Genomic DNA, 18,560 nt, shown 5'->3' with positions numbered 1-18,560 from the left:
TAACATCAGCCTATATTTTGTGTTTAAGTCTCTGTAGTGAGGCTTGAATTCACAACATTCTGACTCAGAGACCAGAGTTATACCCACTAGTGTCTGAAGCTCCAATGTGTGATTGCTGCTGCAGCTATGCTGCTCTCACAGTATTGTGTAACTCAGCTTAGGTTGTAACCCTGGCAGATGTTGGATCTACAGCGGCACCTCTCTGGTGGTATGCATGCAAATAAGTTCCACTTAAACTGTCTTAGGTCCGAAGACAATTGACAGAATGCAAGTAGATACTTTGAGCAACACCTCAGCATATAACCATATAATAAAGGAAGTAAAGCATCTAGAACCCTTAATTCCTAATGCAATTCTTAATCTACATAGAGAACTTCATATTTTCTACAGCCAATGTCCTCCACTATTAATCTCATGTTGAACTTGTTGAATGTGGAGAATTTTCTTTAGGCAACAAATTATGACAGTGGATGCACATAAGAACATGAGAAATAGGAGCGGGACTAAACAATATGGCTTTGAGCCCACTCAGCCATTCAATAAGATCATTGCTGATCTTCAGCCCCAACTCCACTGTCCCACATCAAAGAAGGCGCAGACCAAAGAGAGTAAAGAACGCTGTTCTCGATCCCTCCTGCTGTGTTGCTCACCTTTCCTTCACCATTCCTGCTCACTTCCCACTTGCCCCTGCTAACTCTCTTTGCTGCTCCCATTCCCACCTTCCACATTGTTCACCTCCCATCACTACCGCTCCACAAGAACACAAGTAATAGGAGCAGGAATAGACCATATGGCCTGTTGAGCTTGCTCTGCCATTCAATACGATCATGGCTGATCTTAGGCTTCAACTCTATTTTCCTACCCGCTCCCCATATCCCTTAATTCTCCGAGAGACCAAAATCTATCTATCCCAGCTTGAAATGTATTCAACAATGGAGCATTCACAATCCTATGGGGCAGAGAATTCCAAAGATTCACAACCCTTTAAGTGAAATAATTTCTCCTCATCTCAGTCCTAAATAATCAGCTCCTTATCCTGAGACTGTGCTCCCGTATTCTAGATTCCCCAGGCAGTGGAAACAATTTCTCAGTGTCTACTCTATCAAGCCCCTTCAGAATTTTGTAGGTTTCAATGGGATCGCCTCTCATTCTTCTAAACTCCAGAGAAGCTCAAGTTGGGGCCAGAGCACGTGGTAAGCAGAAGGGAACAGCTGAGTGGATTGCGGGGAAGCGAAGACAAGGAAGTGGATGGCAGAGAGCAGGCAGCAGGAGGGAGGGGCGCAAGGAGTGGGGGGCTGGAGGGAGTGGCAAAGGGAGCAGCAGAGTGGACAGTGGGGAGTGGACTCACAACAGTGATGCCAGCGGTGGGAGAAATCGCGCATGCCCAGACAGATGGAGTGGAAGCTGAGTTCCTATTTAGCGGCAGGGGTTACAGTGACGTTTCAAAGAGATCATCTCTCATTCTTCTAAACTCCATAAAGTATAGGCCCATTCTACTCAATTTCTCATTATAGGACACCTTCTCATTCCAAGAATCAAGTTAGTGAGCCTTCGCTGTGCTCCCTCTAAGGCAAATATATCCTTCTTTAGGTACAGAGACCAAAACTATTCACAATATTCCTGGTGTGGTCTCACTCAAATCCTGTACTGTTGCAACAAGACTTCCTTACTCTTGTAATGCCTTTGTAGTAAAGGCTTCCTAATTGTTGTACCTGCATGTTGGCATTTTGTTTTGTGTACAAGGACATTCAACTCCCTATGAACATTAAAACGTAATCATTTCTCACCATTTAAAAAAATTCATTTTTTTCCAATTGTTTTTAACAAAGTGAATAACCTCAACTCCCCCCTCTATCTGCCACCTTCTGCCCAATTAAACTATCCGTTTGTAGACACTTTGTGTTCTCCTTACAGCTTACTTCCCCATTCAGCTTTACATCATCAGTAAACTTGGATACATTAGATTCAGTCCCTTCACTTAAGTCATTAATAGCTGTGCCCCAGCACTGATCTTTGAGGCACCAACTACTAACAGCCTACCGACCAAAAATGACCTGTTTTTCCTACTCCGTTTTCTGCCTTTTAACAGATCTTCTATCCATGCTGGGCCCCATGACTCCTTGTGCTGCACCTTATTGAATGCTTTTTCAAACTCCAAATACACTACATCCACTGGTTTTCCTTTACCTACCTAGTTAATTACATCCTCAAAAAATCTCCAAACAATATTTCCTTTTCATAAAACCATGTTGACACTGATGCCAAACAATAATGATTCCTTAATAATAGATTCCAGCATATTCCTGATGACTGTCAGGCCATCTGGCCCATGAGCTCCCTTTCTTCTCCCTCCTCCCTTGAATCCCGGTGTTACATTTGCTTCCATTACAGAATCTAGGGAATTTTAGAAGATCATGACCTGTGCATCTACTATTTCCGCACCATCTCTTTTAAACTTTAGTAAGTAGGCCATCAGGTCCAATATTATACTTTAAGCCTTATCTTTTATTCTTATACTATCCTGACTCTCTTATCACAGGTGGATCATTTTCCCTGTGGAGTTTTTATTCAATGGATTGTGTATTCCTTAAGAATTATGGAGTATTTCCTTAAATTTTGCCATTGCATATCTAATGTCATACCTCTTAATCAAATTTCCCAATCTACCTGCCTGACAGCACGGTCGGAGCAGATTCAAGAGTAACTTTGAAAAGGGAATTGGATAACTGCTTGAAGGGGAAAAAAAATGCAGGGCCAAGGGGGAGCAGGGAGGAAGTGAGACTATTTAGACAGCTCTTTCAAAGATACAGGCATGATGGGATACATGACCTCCTTCAGTAAGATTCTATGAATGACTTTTTAACAATACAAAGTAAATTACATCTAAGCGCACACAAGTTCAGCCTTCTCTTGAATGATCCGGTAAGTTTGTGAGGCATGACACATTACTGCTAACAAAACATGCTAACTGCTCCCTTTAATACTTGTCATTATTAGATGTTCATTTACAAAGTCCTCTAGAATCCCCTCAGTTTTTTTTACCCCTCTGTTTGGACATTAGGCTAATATTTGCTATTCTCAACTCGAACAATTGTGGTATCTTTTTGAGGTAAGGAAATCATAAACAAAAGCATCTTATACTTCATTGGAAACCTTGAACTTTTTACTGTGTCCCTTCTAGCCCATAAATTTTGTAGATATTTTAGTCTAGTTTCTGCATAAGTTTTTATTAATTTCTATATGTCCCATATCACTCAACTGAAATTCGTCTATGCTCTTTCTTTGAAGAATCCATTCAACATATCCTTAGTTGTTAGCAGTGGTACCGTGATTGCAGTCTCACCTCTGAATTAGAAGTTGTGATTTGAAGTTCCAGTTCAAAGATTTGAGCATTTCATCTAGACTGGCAATTTAGAGCAGTACTGAGGGAGTGCTGAATTTTTTAGATACCAGCTTTCAGATGAATCCACATTTCTAAAACTGATTATCTAACCCTTTATTTCATTGCTGTTTATGAGAGCTTGCTGTGGGTAAATTGGTTACTACATCACAACAGTAATTACATGTCAAAAGTACTCCATTGGCTGTTAAGCACTTTGGAATGCTCTGATCTTGTGAAAGGTGCCAGATAAATGCAAGTAAAAAGCTAAAGGAAAGTGAGGCTGCTCTTGGATCAGACGAAAGGCAAATGGAAAAGAGGATTGGAGACAACTGTGGAAGTGATGGGGAAAGCTTTTCTCAGTAATGTGAAGAGCTGCAGAGCCGTCAAGACCGGATTGACGGATGATCACGGACAGTTTACAAAAGATCATTGGGTTAGCAGAAGTACTAATCTACAAGCAGATCTGGATCCCTAGGGCAATCGGGCTCATGACTGACAAATTATATTTAACCTAATGCAGTGTTAGGCACGTGGGCAGAGTGACTGCTGAACATATGTACAATCCTTCAGGGAAAAGTGCCATAGCCCATGGAGGGAGATAGATTTGAGCAGTCAGTACATTGATTTCTAAAGGTACATGAGCAATACCTAAAGCGAGTAGGGTACAAGGGTGTATTGAGGACACTTGACTATAAGACAATGTCTACTATTTTGTAGGGCCTTGTTTTGGCCTCAGTTAGAATACCATGTCCAGTTTTAGTCTCCTTTCATAGTGGGTGATACTGAGGTTTTGGAAAGGGTTCAGAGGAACATTACTGGATTGAAGAATTTTAGCCATCAAGATAGGCTGAGAGAGCTGGGACTTCAGAAAAGCACAGATTGATGTGCAATAGCAAACTATTACGGATGCTGTAAATCTGAAATAAAAAAAACAGGAAACCCTGGAAATACTTAACAGGTCTGGCAGCATCTGTGGAGAGTTAACTCTTCAGGTTGATGATCTTTCATCAGAAGCCCTTCTTGGGGTGATCTGATTGTGCAAGAAAATCAACTTTTATTTTCCCTCAGTTTTATACTCTCAATGCAGCCACGCTTGTGAATATTGTCAATATTTTCAATAGTTGCATGCACATCCAATTTTCTCCTTTAAGTGCCGATTCCTATACTACCACGAGACAGAGAACCAAAAACATATCTCATGTGATAGCGGCTACATTAGTGAAAGCTGAAGTCCGCATTTCCAAGCACAATGTCTCTTCGGCATAGTTCATAGAAGCCTAACCAACATATCCTCGGTTGGTTACCCCCATATTTGCACCAGTGAGTTCTCTCTGTTTGAGAACTGGAAAAATGTTCCTGTATCATGGTACTCGATACACCTGAGACTTGTTGCCATGTTAACCTTCTTTGAGATGCAACAGTCGTGTCCAGCTTTCCCTCGGAGTTCGAACAAATTACACCTTTGGAAGTAATATGATGCTTCCAAAACACAATATAATGATACTTATATATATTGTAAGAAGATATGAAGATAGTGCAACAGACACTGTGAGCATTCTTGTGCATCTTGGAGGAGACACAAACCAGAGGCCAACATGAGCTGCCCACAAAACAGATGTAAAGCCAACCGATTGAAGCACGTGGACTTTTACAAAAGTCTGACTTTCCAAGGCATGGAAAACCTTATGTTTCACAATGCAGAACGTTCGACTTTTAACCATTTTCCTTGTCTGCTGAGGAACTGAGAGTTTTGTGACAGTTTGATTACCCAGCTTTTAATGCAAAAGGAATGATGCTCTAGAATCATAGGACGATACGCCATAGGATGAAGCTCAAATAACAGCGGAAAGGGCCATCAGCATTCAGTAAGAATTCCACCCACCTATTTGTAGGCGCAGATTCATGACCTGTTCTAATATTTAACTTCAGATAGAGGGTTTTTTCCCAACTGTTCCTGCCAGATTGCATCTTTACAGCTGCCCATTTCTCATTTACACCTTTAGTGTACCACTCTACTGAAGGTGAGATCTGCATGGGACAGCCAATTCTCCTCTGCGTTTGGGCCCATGAACCTGAACACGGACAGAAACAACGTCTTGGCAATGAGATAGGAGGGAGAGGGAAGGAGCAGGTTTTGATTGGCCAAATGGCTTTTTGCTGCTCAGGTCTGGTAGTTGGATGCGAATTTGCTCATTCTACCCTCTTATAATTTCTATAGCTTCTTACACAACTTCAGGAAGTCGCTAAGTGCTCTGCAGCAATGCAGAACTTTTTTTTTAAAAAAAAGTGTAGTCAACTGGTGCAATGTAGGAAGCACAGCAGCCAATTTGTCCATAGCAAGCTCCCATAAACAATAATGTAATAATGACCAGACAATCTGTTCAGTGAGATTGGCTGAAGAATAAACAGTGGCCAGGACTCTGAGGAGAACTCACCTCTCTTTTTTAAAATAGTGTCATGGGGGTCTTTTACGCCCACCAGGAGACTTACAGAATCTATAATAAAGCAAGCACTTCAATCTCGAGTTTGAAGAAATGTGAAAGCCACGTAAGCACTGTGGCTGATGCTATATTGCTAATTCACCCACACAAATATCTGTTGCTTAAATGTGAGACCCTAAAAGTGTTAAATACAGAAACTCACGAGAGACATGAGTGAGTGTGTAGAGGAATCAACTCCAGAGGTGGTGCACACTTAACAATATTTCTGTCCAGGCCAGCTCTGAAGTTGCACAAAATGAGTGAAACTGGTGTAGAAGAAGATCAAGCTTACAATTTAGTGACTCTGTGGTCAGATCAGAGATGGAAAAGTAGTCCCTTCACTCGGAAATACATTTTAAAAAAGAAAAACTAAAGGGCTTTAATGTATAAGTAAAATATCTTTTAAAACACAGAACATATATAACATTCAGACACAATGAGATACAAATGCTTATTGGAAGGCGGCAAAAAAGAGAAGTTTAGTGTGTCATTGGGAGTAGTGACTATCTGGAAAACCTCAGGATTCGCAGGAGCAGTCCATATAAGGGAAAGTGGGCCAGGCCCTTCTAAGTCACGGCAAGATAGGACTCCACCTGGTGGAATGCACAGACTTAACACAAGTTTTCAGTAAATACAACAGTTTGGGCTCCCATCCAAACAGTGCCTCCTTTCCTTTCCGGCCGAGTATCAAGTTTCCCAGTCATTTTACAGCTTCGTCTCATTTCATTTTCTAGAACTCAGCAAATTCCTTAGAATATTTCTCTGTGAGAGAAATGCGGATTGCCTCCTCTTCATAGTCGTCAAAGTTACTGGTGTCCCCAGGGCCTCTCATCTTGGGTTTAAAAGGAGGTTCCTCCTGAGGAAAGGAACAGAAACTAATTTAAATTACATTGCAGTCATGGAGTTATTATGGCACACATATACCGAAAGCTATTCACCGCGACTCTCCACTGTAATTAGAGTATGATAAGTCACAGCAAATGGTCCTCATCTGACACCCGAAATACGCGCATTGAACTAAGCCTCCCTTCCCCACCAAAACATACCACAGCCAGTACAATGTAATGGGGAGGCAGTGGCTTAGTGATATTGTCACTGGGGACTAGTAATCCAGAGCCCAAGGTAATGCTCTGGGGACCCGCGTTCGAATCCCATCATGGCAGATGGTGGAATTAGAACTGAACTAAAAGTCCAATTATGACCATGAAACCATTGTTGATTGTTATAAAACCCCATCTGGTTCACTAATGTCCTTTAGGGAAAGGAAATCTGGCCTACATGTGATTTCAGATCCACAGCAATGTGATTGACTCTGAAATGGCCTAGGAAGCCACTCAGTTTCTCGAGGTCAATTAGGGATGGGCAATAAATGCTGGTCTGGTCAGTGAATGAATGAAAAAAAAAATACGGCTATTGTTCTATGCTCTGACATTGCACATTAGCTGCAACAACTTGACTGTGCCACCTGGCCACCAGATGCACCCCAAAATCCATGTGCGACATGCCACACACTCTTTATCATTAGAGCCTTAAGATTACAGCCCTGGATATAAACATTAATTTCAATACAAAAACATATTGTAACACCTTTTCTTAGCTTGAGCAGTACTGTATAAAATAAAACATTAGTCCTTCAGTTAGAGAGAATGTAACATTGGATGCCTCTGGCTAATTGAAGCTAATCTGTAGGACAAATATGACAATGGAAATTTCCAGTAGTAACCATGCATCCCTGCATTTTGCGTGTAAAGGAGTTTACATTGGGACTTACTTCACTGAAGCAAGAACCCAATGCAGGTTGAGTTAGGTAAACAGAGTGGGTGTGTATGGGGACAGTAAGCACTTTGTTAGGTAAACGGAAACCCCCATCCATTTTGGAACCATGGGAGCAGGTTTCCACATGCATTAGATGCCCGCTAACCACAAACAGAATGCTTGTGTGCATATCTATACAGAGAAAAGAGGCTAAGAGTAATGAGTAGACAGCCAACAATATATAGAGAGGAAAACAGATTGTGAGTAGGAGAGTCTCGACAACATTTGTGTGACTGAACTCGTCACAAATAAGTGATGAGGTTTGAAGTCTCTGCTGGAATACACCACCCTGTCATAGTAAACAGCTGCACAAGGCACAATCCCCGGATATCCCACTCTCTGAGAAACAGGTCCTGACTGGCTAGGGTACCTTTCTTTTGTAGATGGAGATCCAGTCTGTGTTGACAAACCACTTATGGTTCTTGATGTCACCGACACCGTTTCTAAGATTACCAAACCGTTTGGTCAGATCAACCTGCAACAGGTTCCGAAGCAGGTCTTTTAGGTCTGAACTGAAATGAGATGGAAACCGCACCTGAAAAAGAAACGTTAATCTGTTAGGTGGGCATGACTTAGATTCATGTAACATTAGGTGCTCGGCAAAATGCAGAGGTGGGGGGGGGGGAATGGAAATTATATTAAGGGCAGATTTTCTGATTTGGCACACGCAGTGATATACTGTGAGTTCAATGGATAGAAAACTGTGAGCAACACGGGGCGACTTTGATACTTGTTTGTGGTGGACTGGGGTAGGGGGAGGGGGAACCTCATTGCGGCTGGGGGTCACAAATTATAGTCTTCAGTGTGAGTGTTAAACTCTAGCTATTTGGACGGGGTGCTGCTTCAGTGCATCGCAGTTCCATACCTCACCTTAGAGCACCTTGAAGGCCCAGAGGCAGCGCACAAGAGTAACTGTGTGGGTATTTACTTTTCAACCAGATTGTGACTTATAATTTTGGGGAGATTGATGATCCAATGCCATGGCCACTGCCGGGGTAGGACACCCAGGCTAGGAGATACAGCATGGACCTGATGGGCTGAACAGCCTCTTTCTGTGCCACAATGACTTTATGATGTGGGCAAAGGATTTTTTTTTTTAAACAAGCATGTGGCCTCCCTATTCATCCTACCAGAATATATCACCTTATACTTATCCACACTGATGTTCATTTACCAATGACTCACCGATCCTATAAGTTTATTAATGCCTTCCTATATTTTGCTATAGTTCTCCAAATTCACCCAATGACACCAACCACCCCCCAAATTTGGTGTCATCCACAAATTTTGAATTTGTACTTCCAATCCCTAAGTCCAAATCATTAATGTAGATGGTGAATAGCTGTGGTTCTAGGAACAATCCCTGTGGAACACTATTTCTCAGTTTTAGCAGTCTAATTAACTACCTTTAACCACAGTTCTCTGTTTTATAGCCAGGGTGCTATCCATTCTATTACTTGTCTCCTGTGTCCACATTTCTGACCTTAGTCATGAGTTGCCTATAAGGTACCTTATCAAAGGCCTTTTGGAATTCTAAATATATTATGTCTACTGCATTATCGTTATCTACCCTTTCTGTTACTTCTTCAAACTATTCAAAAAGGTTAGTTAAACATGATCTTTTTTGAAATCTGTACTGACTATGGTATTATATTTTCAGTTTCTAGAAGTTTTCCTATCACATCTTTGAGCAAGGATTCCATTATTTTTCCTACCACTGACGTTAAGATAATTGGCCTATATATATATATGTATATATATATATATATACACACACACACAATACGACCATACAAACCATTCAGGTAAAAGATAGGAGACTTTCATTCAATCAGACCAGCTGCGAAAGGTAAGAGGGCGATGCTCATACTCATATTGCCCTGACCCCAGGAATAAGCATTTTGAAGCATGTGTCCCACTAAGGAATTCAGCACTCAACACTGTTAACACACAGATAGCAAGAAGCTATCAAAGGTACGTGATACAATGATACAAAGGCACATAAGCAGAACTTGCTTCATCCGGACATGTGCCTGGATCGAGACCTAACCTATCTTTTCCCTCTTGGATGGCAAAAAATTACCATGCAGGATAATGGGCTTCTGTCGCTTAGTAGGTGACATCGGGTAGTCAGAGCAAACTCTGTGGGGGTAGGTTAAAATGTGTTTGTCTCGGTGTCCATTTCTTCCAACAAGTTGCATTAAGAAGAATAAACCTGCATTCATATAGTGCCTTTCACATTTAGTCATTCTGTGATCTAGAAAATATCCCAAAGTGCTTCACAGCCAATGATGTAGCTTTGAAGTGTAGGAACTAGAAATGCATCAACTACTGTGCACACAGCATGGCTCCACAAACAACAATGAAATAAACGATCAGTTAAATTAACCTTTTTTTTTATTAAGGTTTATGGTTAAAGTATAAAAGTTGGCCAGGAGACCCGGACAGCTGCTCTGATCTTCAAATAACACCATGGAATCTTTTACATCCACTTGAACAGACAAGAAGGTCACTAGTTTAATGTCTCATCAGAAAAGTGGCATGCCCAAAATGACACTTCATCATAGTGGTCACCAATTTCTCAGAATAAAGGGGCAGGCCATTTAAGATTGAGATGAGGAGGAATTTCTTCACTCAGAGGGCAGTGAATCTTTGGAATTCTCTATCCCAGAGGGCTGTGGAAGCTCAGTCATTGAACATGTTCAAGACAGAAATTGACAAATTTCTGGATATGAATGGCATCGAGGGATTTGGGGGGGGGTGGGGGGGGGTGGTAGTGGTAGTGGAAACAACGTAGAGGTAGCTGATCAGCCATGATCTGTTTGAGTAGTGGAACAGACATGACAGGCTGAATGGCCGACTCCTGCTCCTATTTCCTATGTTCCAAGGCACACATTTTCCCTCATCATGAAAATCTAATATTACTATCCTCTTTCCTTTCATTTCATCTATAATTAGGGTATGACTCTTGATTAGTCAAAGTCCTTATCAAAAGCAGTGACAATGTAGTTCAGAGGTAGCATTCTCCAGTTAGAAGTTTCATTCCAGGGCTGAAGTACATTGTCCACTGTGGTGCTGAACAATTTGAGCATTGTACCTCAGAGACATTAAGCCAAGTAACTCCTCTTCATCTCCCAGTGGTTTAGGTGGGTGTTAAGGATCACAAGATACTACTCAAAAAAAAAAAGCACTGAGTTCTGGCCAACATTCCTCCACTAAAAACAGACTACCTTGTCAGTTTATTACTCTTTGTAGGATCTTGTGATTTGCTCACAAAACAGTGACTAATATTTCAAAGTAACTCTTGAATGTGATGTGATGAGGTGCTGTATAAATTCAAATCTTTCCTTATTTTCATTGCACAGGTCAGAACAACCATGTTTCCTGAAACACACAGCTTACCTTCCCAGAGACTATTTTTTCATAAATCTGAATAGGCTGGTCTGCAAAAAATGGAGGATACCCAGCAGACATTTCATAGATTAGGACCCCTAATGCCCACCAATCCACAGCTTTGTTATAGCCCTGAAGGAAGAAGAGACATGGATCAGTAAAATAGATTCATTCCCCATCTCTGCCAAATTAGCTGATTTCAGCTGGACCAGTAATTGGGGCTTTATAACTGGCTTTGATGGGTTAGTTTGGGACAGGGCAGCCAGGGTTGCTAAGATAGCTGCTGGCTAACAATCCTTGCTGGAAGAGCGCAGGTGTGGCCATCAATTAAGTATAGGACTGGGCTCACGATGACCACGATGGCGTTGGTCATGTGCACAAATGAATAAGTGGCACGAGGGAGGCTAGTGCCTATGCATTTCCCAAGTAACGAGTTAACACTTTTAGGGGGTCAATGAAAATGACAACCAGTGTCCACCCAATATCCACATAGACTTTCGTTAGAAAACTTGTCTATTATTTAAAAATATTATTTAAATTAATAGAAGGTTAATACACCACGTAACTAGAATTTTGTAATTATCCCCCCCCCCCACTCTTCTCAATATATCTAACAAAGTTACTGTAGGTAATTATCTGTAGAACTGTTGTTACAGATACATATACTATCGGTCTATAGTGTAGCAACAATTGGATCTCTAGACTTGTAAACAATGAGATTGCAATTATAATCTAACTAAGTGCCTTATGTGCCTAACATGTCAGCACAATATTGAATTCGCTGCTTTTAAAGGAAAATTTTGGGGTTTACCAGTGGTATGTTGGTGATGTATTAAAAGCACTGAATATCCAAGAAACAAAGAAAATCAGAGAAAAAATGTTGACACTAGGTTGTCATGGGGTAAGTTACTGATGAGCTGGAAGGAGTTGGAAGGTGCTGCAGTTTGTAGGGAGAAAATGGCTGCTCCTTACCTTGCTGAGGATGATCTCAGGAGCCAGGTATTCCGGAGTCCCACACAGCGTCCAGGTTCTACCCTTTACCCTCTTGGCAAAGCCAAAATCTGTCACCTAGAGATGAGTCAGATTTTGAATCAATCTCAGAGAAACACTTTAGAGCAGTTGTACGTGTTTTTCTCCCACTTTTTTTAATCGCCGTAATAAAATTTTTATTATTCTTGAAGAATCAGTCTGTATAGGATAGATCCTTGAGTCTTAAATAAAAAGAAAGTGCTGGAAGAACCCAGCTGGTCTAGCAGCATCTGTGGAGAGAGAAACAGGTTTAATGTTTTCAGTCCAATACGGAATTCCGAAGAAAAGTCATATTGGACTTGAAACATTAACTCTGTTTCTCTCTCCACAGCTGCTGCCGGAGCAGCTGAGTATTTCCAGCATTTTCTGTTTTTATTTCAGATTTCCAGCACCTGCAGTACTTTGCCTTAATGGGATCTCCTCTTCAAGAGGACTGTGAAGCCCTGTCGGGTTTGACATATTTATCCTCAAAATTTCACTCAACACAGGATCTGACCTCTTTATTCTATAAAGGTTCACATTTCCTGTTCAATATGTTACCTTAAATCCACATTAAATTCCCATCTGCTTCTCCATAGCCATGTCTATTTCTTTTGCTCAAATCCCTTTCTTGCCATTAAGGTTCCTTACATTTTTCACATAGGCACAATTTTGACAAATTTGATTAATGGTGAGTCCTCCCACCCATCTCCCCAAATGATAGGTGAACAGAGTAAACAGAAAGGGTGGAAGGGGTGGCAATCAAGCGGGCTGCTTTGTCCTGGATGGTGTCAAGCTTCTTGAGTGTTGTGGGAGCTGCACTCATCCAGGCAAGTGGAGAGTATTCCATCACACTCCTGACCTGTGCCATGTAGATGGTGGACAGGCTTCGGGGAGTCAGGAGGTGAGTTAGTTACTCACTGGAGGATTCCTAGCCTCTGACCTGCTCTTGTAGCCACAGTATTTATACGGCTAGTCCAGTTCAGATTATAGTCAATGGTAACCCCCAGGATGTTGGTAGTGGGGGATACAGTGATGGTAATGCTACAAATGTCAAAGGGCGATGGTTGGATTCTCTTGTTGGAACGATACAGAGATGATCATCATTACCTGGCACTTGTGTGGCACAAATGTTACTTGCCACTTGTTAGCCCAAGCCTGGATATTGCCCAGGTCTTGCTGGACATGGACTGCTTCAGTATCTGAGGAGTTGTGAATGGTGCTGAACATTGTGCAATCATCAGTGAACATCCCCACTTCTGACCTTGTGATGGAAGGTCACTGATGAAGAAACTGAAGATGGTTGGGTCTAGGACACTACTCTGAGGAACTCCTGCAGTGATGTCCTGGAACTGAGATGATTGACCACCAACAACTGCAACCATCATCCTTTATGCTAGGTATGACTCCAACCAGTGGAGTTTTCTCCCTACTTGATTCTACACTCGGTCAAATGTGGCCTTGAAGTCAAGGGCAGTAACTCTCGCCTCACCTCTGGAGTTCTGCTCTTTTGCCCATCTTTGAACCAAGGTTGTAATGAGGTCAGGAGCTGAGTGACCCTGGTAGAACCCAAACTGAGCATCAGTGAGCAGGTTATTGCTAAGCAAGTTCCACTGGATAGCACTGTTGATGACCCTTTCCATCACTTTACTAATGATCGAGAGTAGACTGATGGGGCGGGTTGGATTTGTCCTGCTTTCTGTGTACAGGACATACCCAGGGCAATTTTTCACATTGCCCAGGTAGATGCCAGTGTTGTAGCTGTACTAGATCAGCTTGGCTTGGGGAATGGCAAATTCTGGAGCACAAGTCCTCAGTATTATTGCCGGAATACTGTCAGGGCCCAAAGCCTTTGCAGTATCCAGTGCCTTCAGCTGTTTTGTGACACTTTGGAAGGAGTAGTTTGACGAGGAAGTATTCAATGAATGGCATGACACTAGGAGGTTTTGAGGAACAAAGGGACCTTGGCATGTGTGTCCATACATCTCTGAAGGCAGAGGGGCATGTTAGTGGGGTGGTGAAAAAGGCATATGGGACACTTGCCTTTATCAATCGAGGCATAGCTTAAAAAAGTAGGGAGGTCATGTTGGAGATGTATAGAACCTTATTGAGGCCACAGCTGGAGTACTGTGTGCAGTTCTGGTCGCCACATTATAGGAAGGATGTGATTGCACTGGAGTGGGTGCAGAGGATATTCACCAGGCTGTTGCCTGGGATGAAACATGTAAGCTATGAAGAAAGGTTGGATTGACTTGGGTTGTTTTCGTTGGAGCAGAGAAGACTGAGGGGTGACCAAGTCGAGGTGTACAAGATTATGAGGGGCATGGACAGGGTGGAGAGAGAGCAGCTGTTCCCCTTAGTTGAAGGGTCAGTCACAAGGGGACATAAGTTCAAGGTGAGGGGCAGGAGGTTTAGGGGGGATGTGAGGAAAAACTTTTTTACCCAGAGGGTGGTGACGGTCTGGAATGCACTGCCTGGGAGGGTGGTGGAGGTGGGTTGCCTCACATCCTTTAAAAAGTACCTGGATGAGCACTTGGCAGGTCATAACATTCAAGGCTATGGGCCAAGTGCTGGTAAATGGGATTAGGTAGGTAGGTCAGGTGTTTCTCACATGTCAGTGCAGACTCGGTGGGCAGAAGGGCCTCTTCTGCACTGTGATTCTGTGTCATTCTGTGATATCACTTGGAGTGAATCAAATTGACTGAAAACTGGCATCTGCGACGCTGGGGGCTTGCAGAGGAGGCAGAGATGGGTCATTGACTTCTGGCTGAAGATTGTTACAAATGCCTCAGCCTTATCTTTTGCACTGATGCGCTGGGCTCCCCTATCATTGAGAATGGGGATATTTGTGGAGCCTCCTCCTCCAGTGAGTTGTTTAATTATCTACGACCATTCATGACTAGATGTGGCAGGACTGCAGAGCTTTGATCTGATCCGTTGGTTGTGGAATCACTTAGCTCTGTCTGTCACTTGCTGCTTATGCTGTTTGAAATGCAAGTAGTCCTGTGTTGTAGTTTCACCAGGTTGCTACTTTATTTTTAGGTATGCCTGGCGCTAGTTCTGGCATGCAGGGTTGATCCCCTGGCTTTGTGGTAGAGTGGGGGAAAAGCCGGGCCATGAGGCTACAGATTGTGGTTGAGTACAATTCTGCTGCTGCTGATGGTCCACAGCGCCTCATGGAGGTCCAGTCTTGAGTTTCTAGAAATCTATCCCATTTAGCTTGGCGGTAGTGCCATACAACATGATAGAGGGTATCCTCAATGTGAAGACAGGACTTTGTCTCCACAAGAACTGTGTGGTGGTCACTCCTACCAATACTGTCATGGACAGATGGTGAGGAAGAGGTTTTTGCCTCTTATTAGTTCCATCACCACCTGCTGCAGACCCAGTCGAGCAGCTATGTCCTTTAGAATTCAGCCAGCTCAGTCTGTGGTGGTGCTACTCAACCGTTCTTGGTGATGGCCGGACTCGATGTCAGGGGAACTCCCTCCCAACTTTATACCACTGTGCTGCCACCTCTGCTCGTTCTGCGCTGCTGGTACGAAAGACATACCCAGGGATGGTGGTTTCTGGGACATGATCTGTAAGGTATGATTCCATGAGTATGACTATGTCGGCTGTTGCTTGACTCTTCTGTGAGACAGCTCTCCTAATTTTGGCACAAGCCCCCAGATGCTAGTTAAGGAGGGCTTTACAGGGACAATTGGGCTGGGTTTGCCGTTGTCGTCTCCGGTGCCTAGGTTGATGCCTGGTAGTGTGTCTGGTTTCATTCCTTTTGTGGTAATTATGGTTTTATGTAATGTGTAGTATATTTTTAAGAAGGATGTTATGAAGGAAGATCATATGATCTTATGTAGCCAATACAGGAGTAGCGTGGGTGACTTCAGTAGTTAATGGTTTGTAGTTAGTAGTCAGAAGAATGGAGATAGGGATATATGTGAAAGCATCCAAGTGTAGCTGCTGAATACCTTTGTAAATAAACAGAATGTGTCCACCCAAGAAGTGTCTGCGGATCAACTCTGTCTATAGTACCAACTTGGCCATCCCACAACAAACGTGCAACCAGGATCCGTAAGTCCCAACAAACTGGTGACTAGGATCCAACAAACTGGCGAAGAGGAATAATTTGAAGGTTGGTGAAGAATTGTGTGCAGTGTCTGCAATTGCAAAAGTTACCTTCAACAGCTCCGTTACACCCTTGGGGGTGGCCAGGAATGCCATGGGTGCGGTTACATTGACTATGTGGCACCTTTCATGAGAACAATGTTTCTGCTCATTGTTGATGCCCACTCAAAATGGATGGACAGATATGAAGTGAAGTCACCAATGTCTTCTGCTACAATTGAGAAGCTTGTCAAAGTTTTGCCATTCACGGACTACCAGAGATAGTTGTATCTGATGGCATTTATGAGTGCTGAGTTTCAACGCCTTTATCAGACTCAACAGTATCACTCACGTAAAAACTTCACCGTACCACCCTTCCTCAAATGGACTGGCCGAAAGAGCAGTTCAAACGTTCAAGTCAGCCATGAAAAAGTTAACTGGAGACTCCATGGCAACCAAGCTAGCACACTTTCTTTTTCATTATAGGACCACCCGTCACACAACAACAGGTGTCACGCCTGCGGAATTATTGGTGAAACGCCGTCTTAGGACGAGGTTGAGTTTAATAATGCTGAATTTAGGGGGGGAATGGTAGAAAGGAGGAAAGGAGTCAGGGAAGCCAGAAAACTAGACATGATTGGCATAGTTGTGACAGGAAGTTTACCACAGGAGAGATGGTATATATGAAGAACTTTGGAGAAGGACCAAAGTGATTAAAAGGTGAAATAAGTGCAATGACTGGACCTCTATCTAACTGTGTAAAGGTGGAAGACTGAGTCATACAGAAACATGCGGATCATCTGAGGTAGAGAGAAACAAATCACCAAGAAATGATTCCACCAGTGTTCATGGCCGGGCCAACGTTTCCTGTTGAGAGAACTCAACCTAGTATAGATGTGTCAGGTGTGTCTGTTGTACCCGCAAGAGTTTAAGAAACAGATTTGCAGGTGCCCGCCAAAGAACCTGACGTTCAGACAACTTCAGAAGACGAAGTTCCTGACAGAACATCTGAAGTTGTAGAGCTGAGACGTTCTACACACATAAGGAAGCCCCCAGAAAGACTGAATTTATATGGTTATTATTATGGTTTTATGTAACGAATAGTATATTTTTAAGAAGGATGTTATAAAAGAAGATCGTATGATCTTATGTAACCAACAGAGGAGTAGCGCGGGCTACTTCAGTAGTCAGTAGTCTGTAGTTAGTAGTCAGAAGTATGGAGATAGGGTTAGATATGAAAGCACAAAAGTGTGGCTGCTGAGTGCCTTTGTAAAAAAACAGGAGCTGTTCCACCTAAGAAGCGTCTGCTGATCAACTCTGCCTATTGTACCAACTCGGTCATCCCACAAGCGTGCAACAAACTGGTGACTAGGATCCAGCACCTTTTTATTGACTTTTTAGCGGTTTGGTACAACTGAGTGGCTTGTTTGGCCATTTCACAGGGCGTTTAAGAGTCAACCACATTACTGTGGATCCGGAGTCACATGTAGGCCAGGCCAGGTGAGGATGGCAGATTTCCTTCTCTGAAGGGGATTAGAGAACCAGATGTGTTGTTAATGACAATCAACAATGGTTTCATTAGGTCTTCAGATTTTTACTGAATTAAAATTCCACCATCTGTTGTGGTGGGATTCCAACAGGTCTCCAGAACCTGGGTCTTTGGATTATCAGCCCAGTGACAATATCACTTGCCCTCCACAGCAGAGTTTTGTTTCACTTTCAGAGGTCTGGAATTGACAAAGTGTTTGAATATTACTCCTTGGCTACTCTCACTAGGTTTAGCACGTTAACTAAGACAATGCAAGGATATGGTGTTTTGAGGCACAAGTGAGAACTGGGTGAATTGTCAACAGCAGCTGCTTCCGGGTGTGGTTGTTTACCATGCATGGGTACTATTTGGTCCCACCGTTACTACTAAGATGATAGATAGGAATTTAGTGGTGCTAGTTTGGAGAAAAGTACTAGTAGCAATAAAAATTAGATTTGCTTCTTGTGACCTTTTTGCACAGGCAGTTAACAAGAGAAAGGAGACAACAGTCATCCAAGGGATAAGGCCAATGGAGCAGATACTAAGACAAATGTGTTTTAACCGGAATAAACATCCAGTAACTTATGTAGGAAAACAAACAGTGGAAGTGAATAAATAAACAAATCTCACAACATCATGGACTAGGAATGGGATTCAAGCCAGTGTTTACAAAACACAATGAATGAATAGTCCGTTGGCTAGCGTACTTTCCAACTTGAGCCCAACATACAGCAGGATTGTGAGGGGGAATAAAGGACGTGGGCCATTGATTTGACCCACAAAGTAGGCAGTTAGATGACTAAATTGCCAATAAGGAAATTGGGGACAGGAGTGCATCTAGACTGTATTG

The 18,560-nt window shown here is 42.6% G+C and overlaps 1 protein-coding gene across 4 annotated transcripts in view; it reads right to left on the bottom strand.

Moving 5' to 3' along the window:
- Window positions 1-6,211: 6,211 nt before the first annotated feature.
- The window catches only part of LOC121271287 (cAMP-dependent protein kinase catalytic subunit alpha-like), a 157,971-nt gene continuing 145,622 nt past the window's right edge, over window positions 6,212-18,560 (bottom strand). For all 4 annotated transcript variants that reach the window (XM_041177164.1, XM_041177163.1, XM_041177165.1 and 1 more), the window contains exons 7-10: window positions 12,043-12,138; window positions 11,080-11,202; window positions 8,048-8,212; window positions 6,212-6,718 (exon numbers count right to left, since the gene is read on the bottom strand). In XM_041177164.1, coding sequence (XP_041033098.1) covers window positions 6,593-6,718; window positions 8,048-8,212; window positions 11,080-11,202; window positions 12,043-12,138 — 510 coding nt within the window. In that variant the 3' untranslated portion in view covers window positions 6,212-6,592. The remainder of the gene's footprint in view (window positions 6,719-8,047; window positions 8,213-11,079; window positions 11,203-12,042; window positions 12,139-18,560) is intronic.

This window comes from Carcharodon carcharias, chromosome 30 (genome assembly GCF_017639515.1).
Source record: "Carcharodon carcharias isolate sCarCar2 chromosome 30, sCarCar2.pri, whole genome shotgun sequence".
Taxonomy (NCBI): domain Eukaryota; kingdom Metazoa; phylum Chordata; class Chondrichthyes; order Lamniformes; family Lamnidae; genus Carcharodon; species Carcharodon carcharias.
The sequence above is the reverse complement of the archived record's forward strand: the minus strand, read 5'-3'. Positions and strand labels throughout refer to the sequence as shown.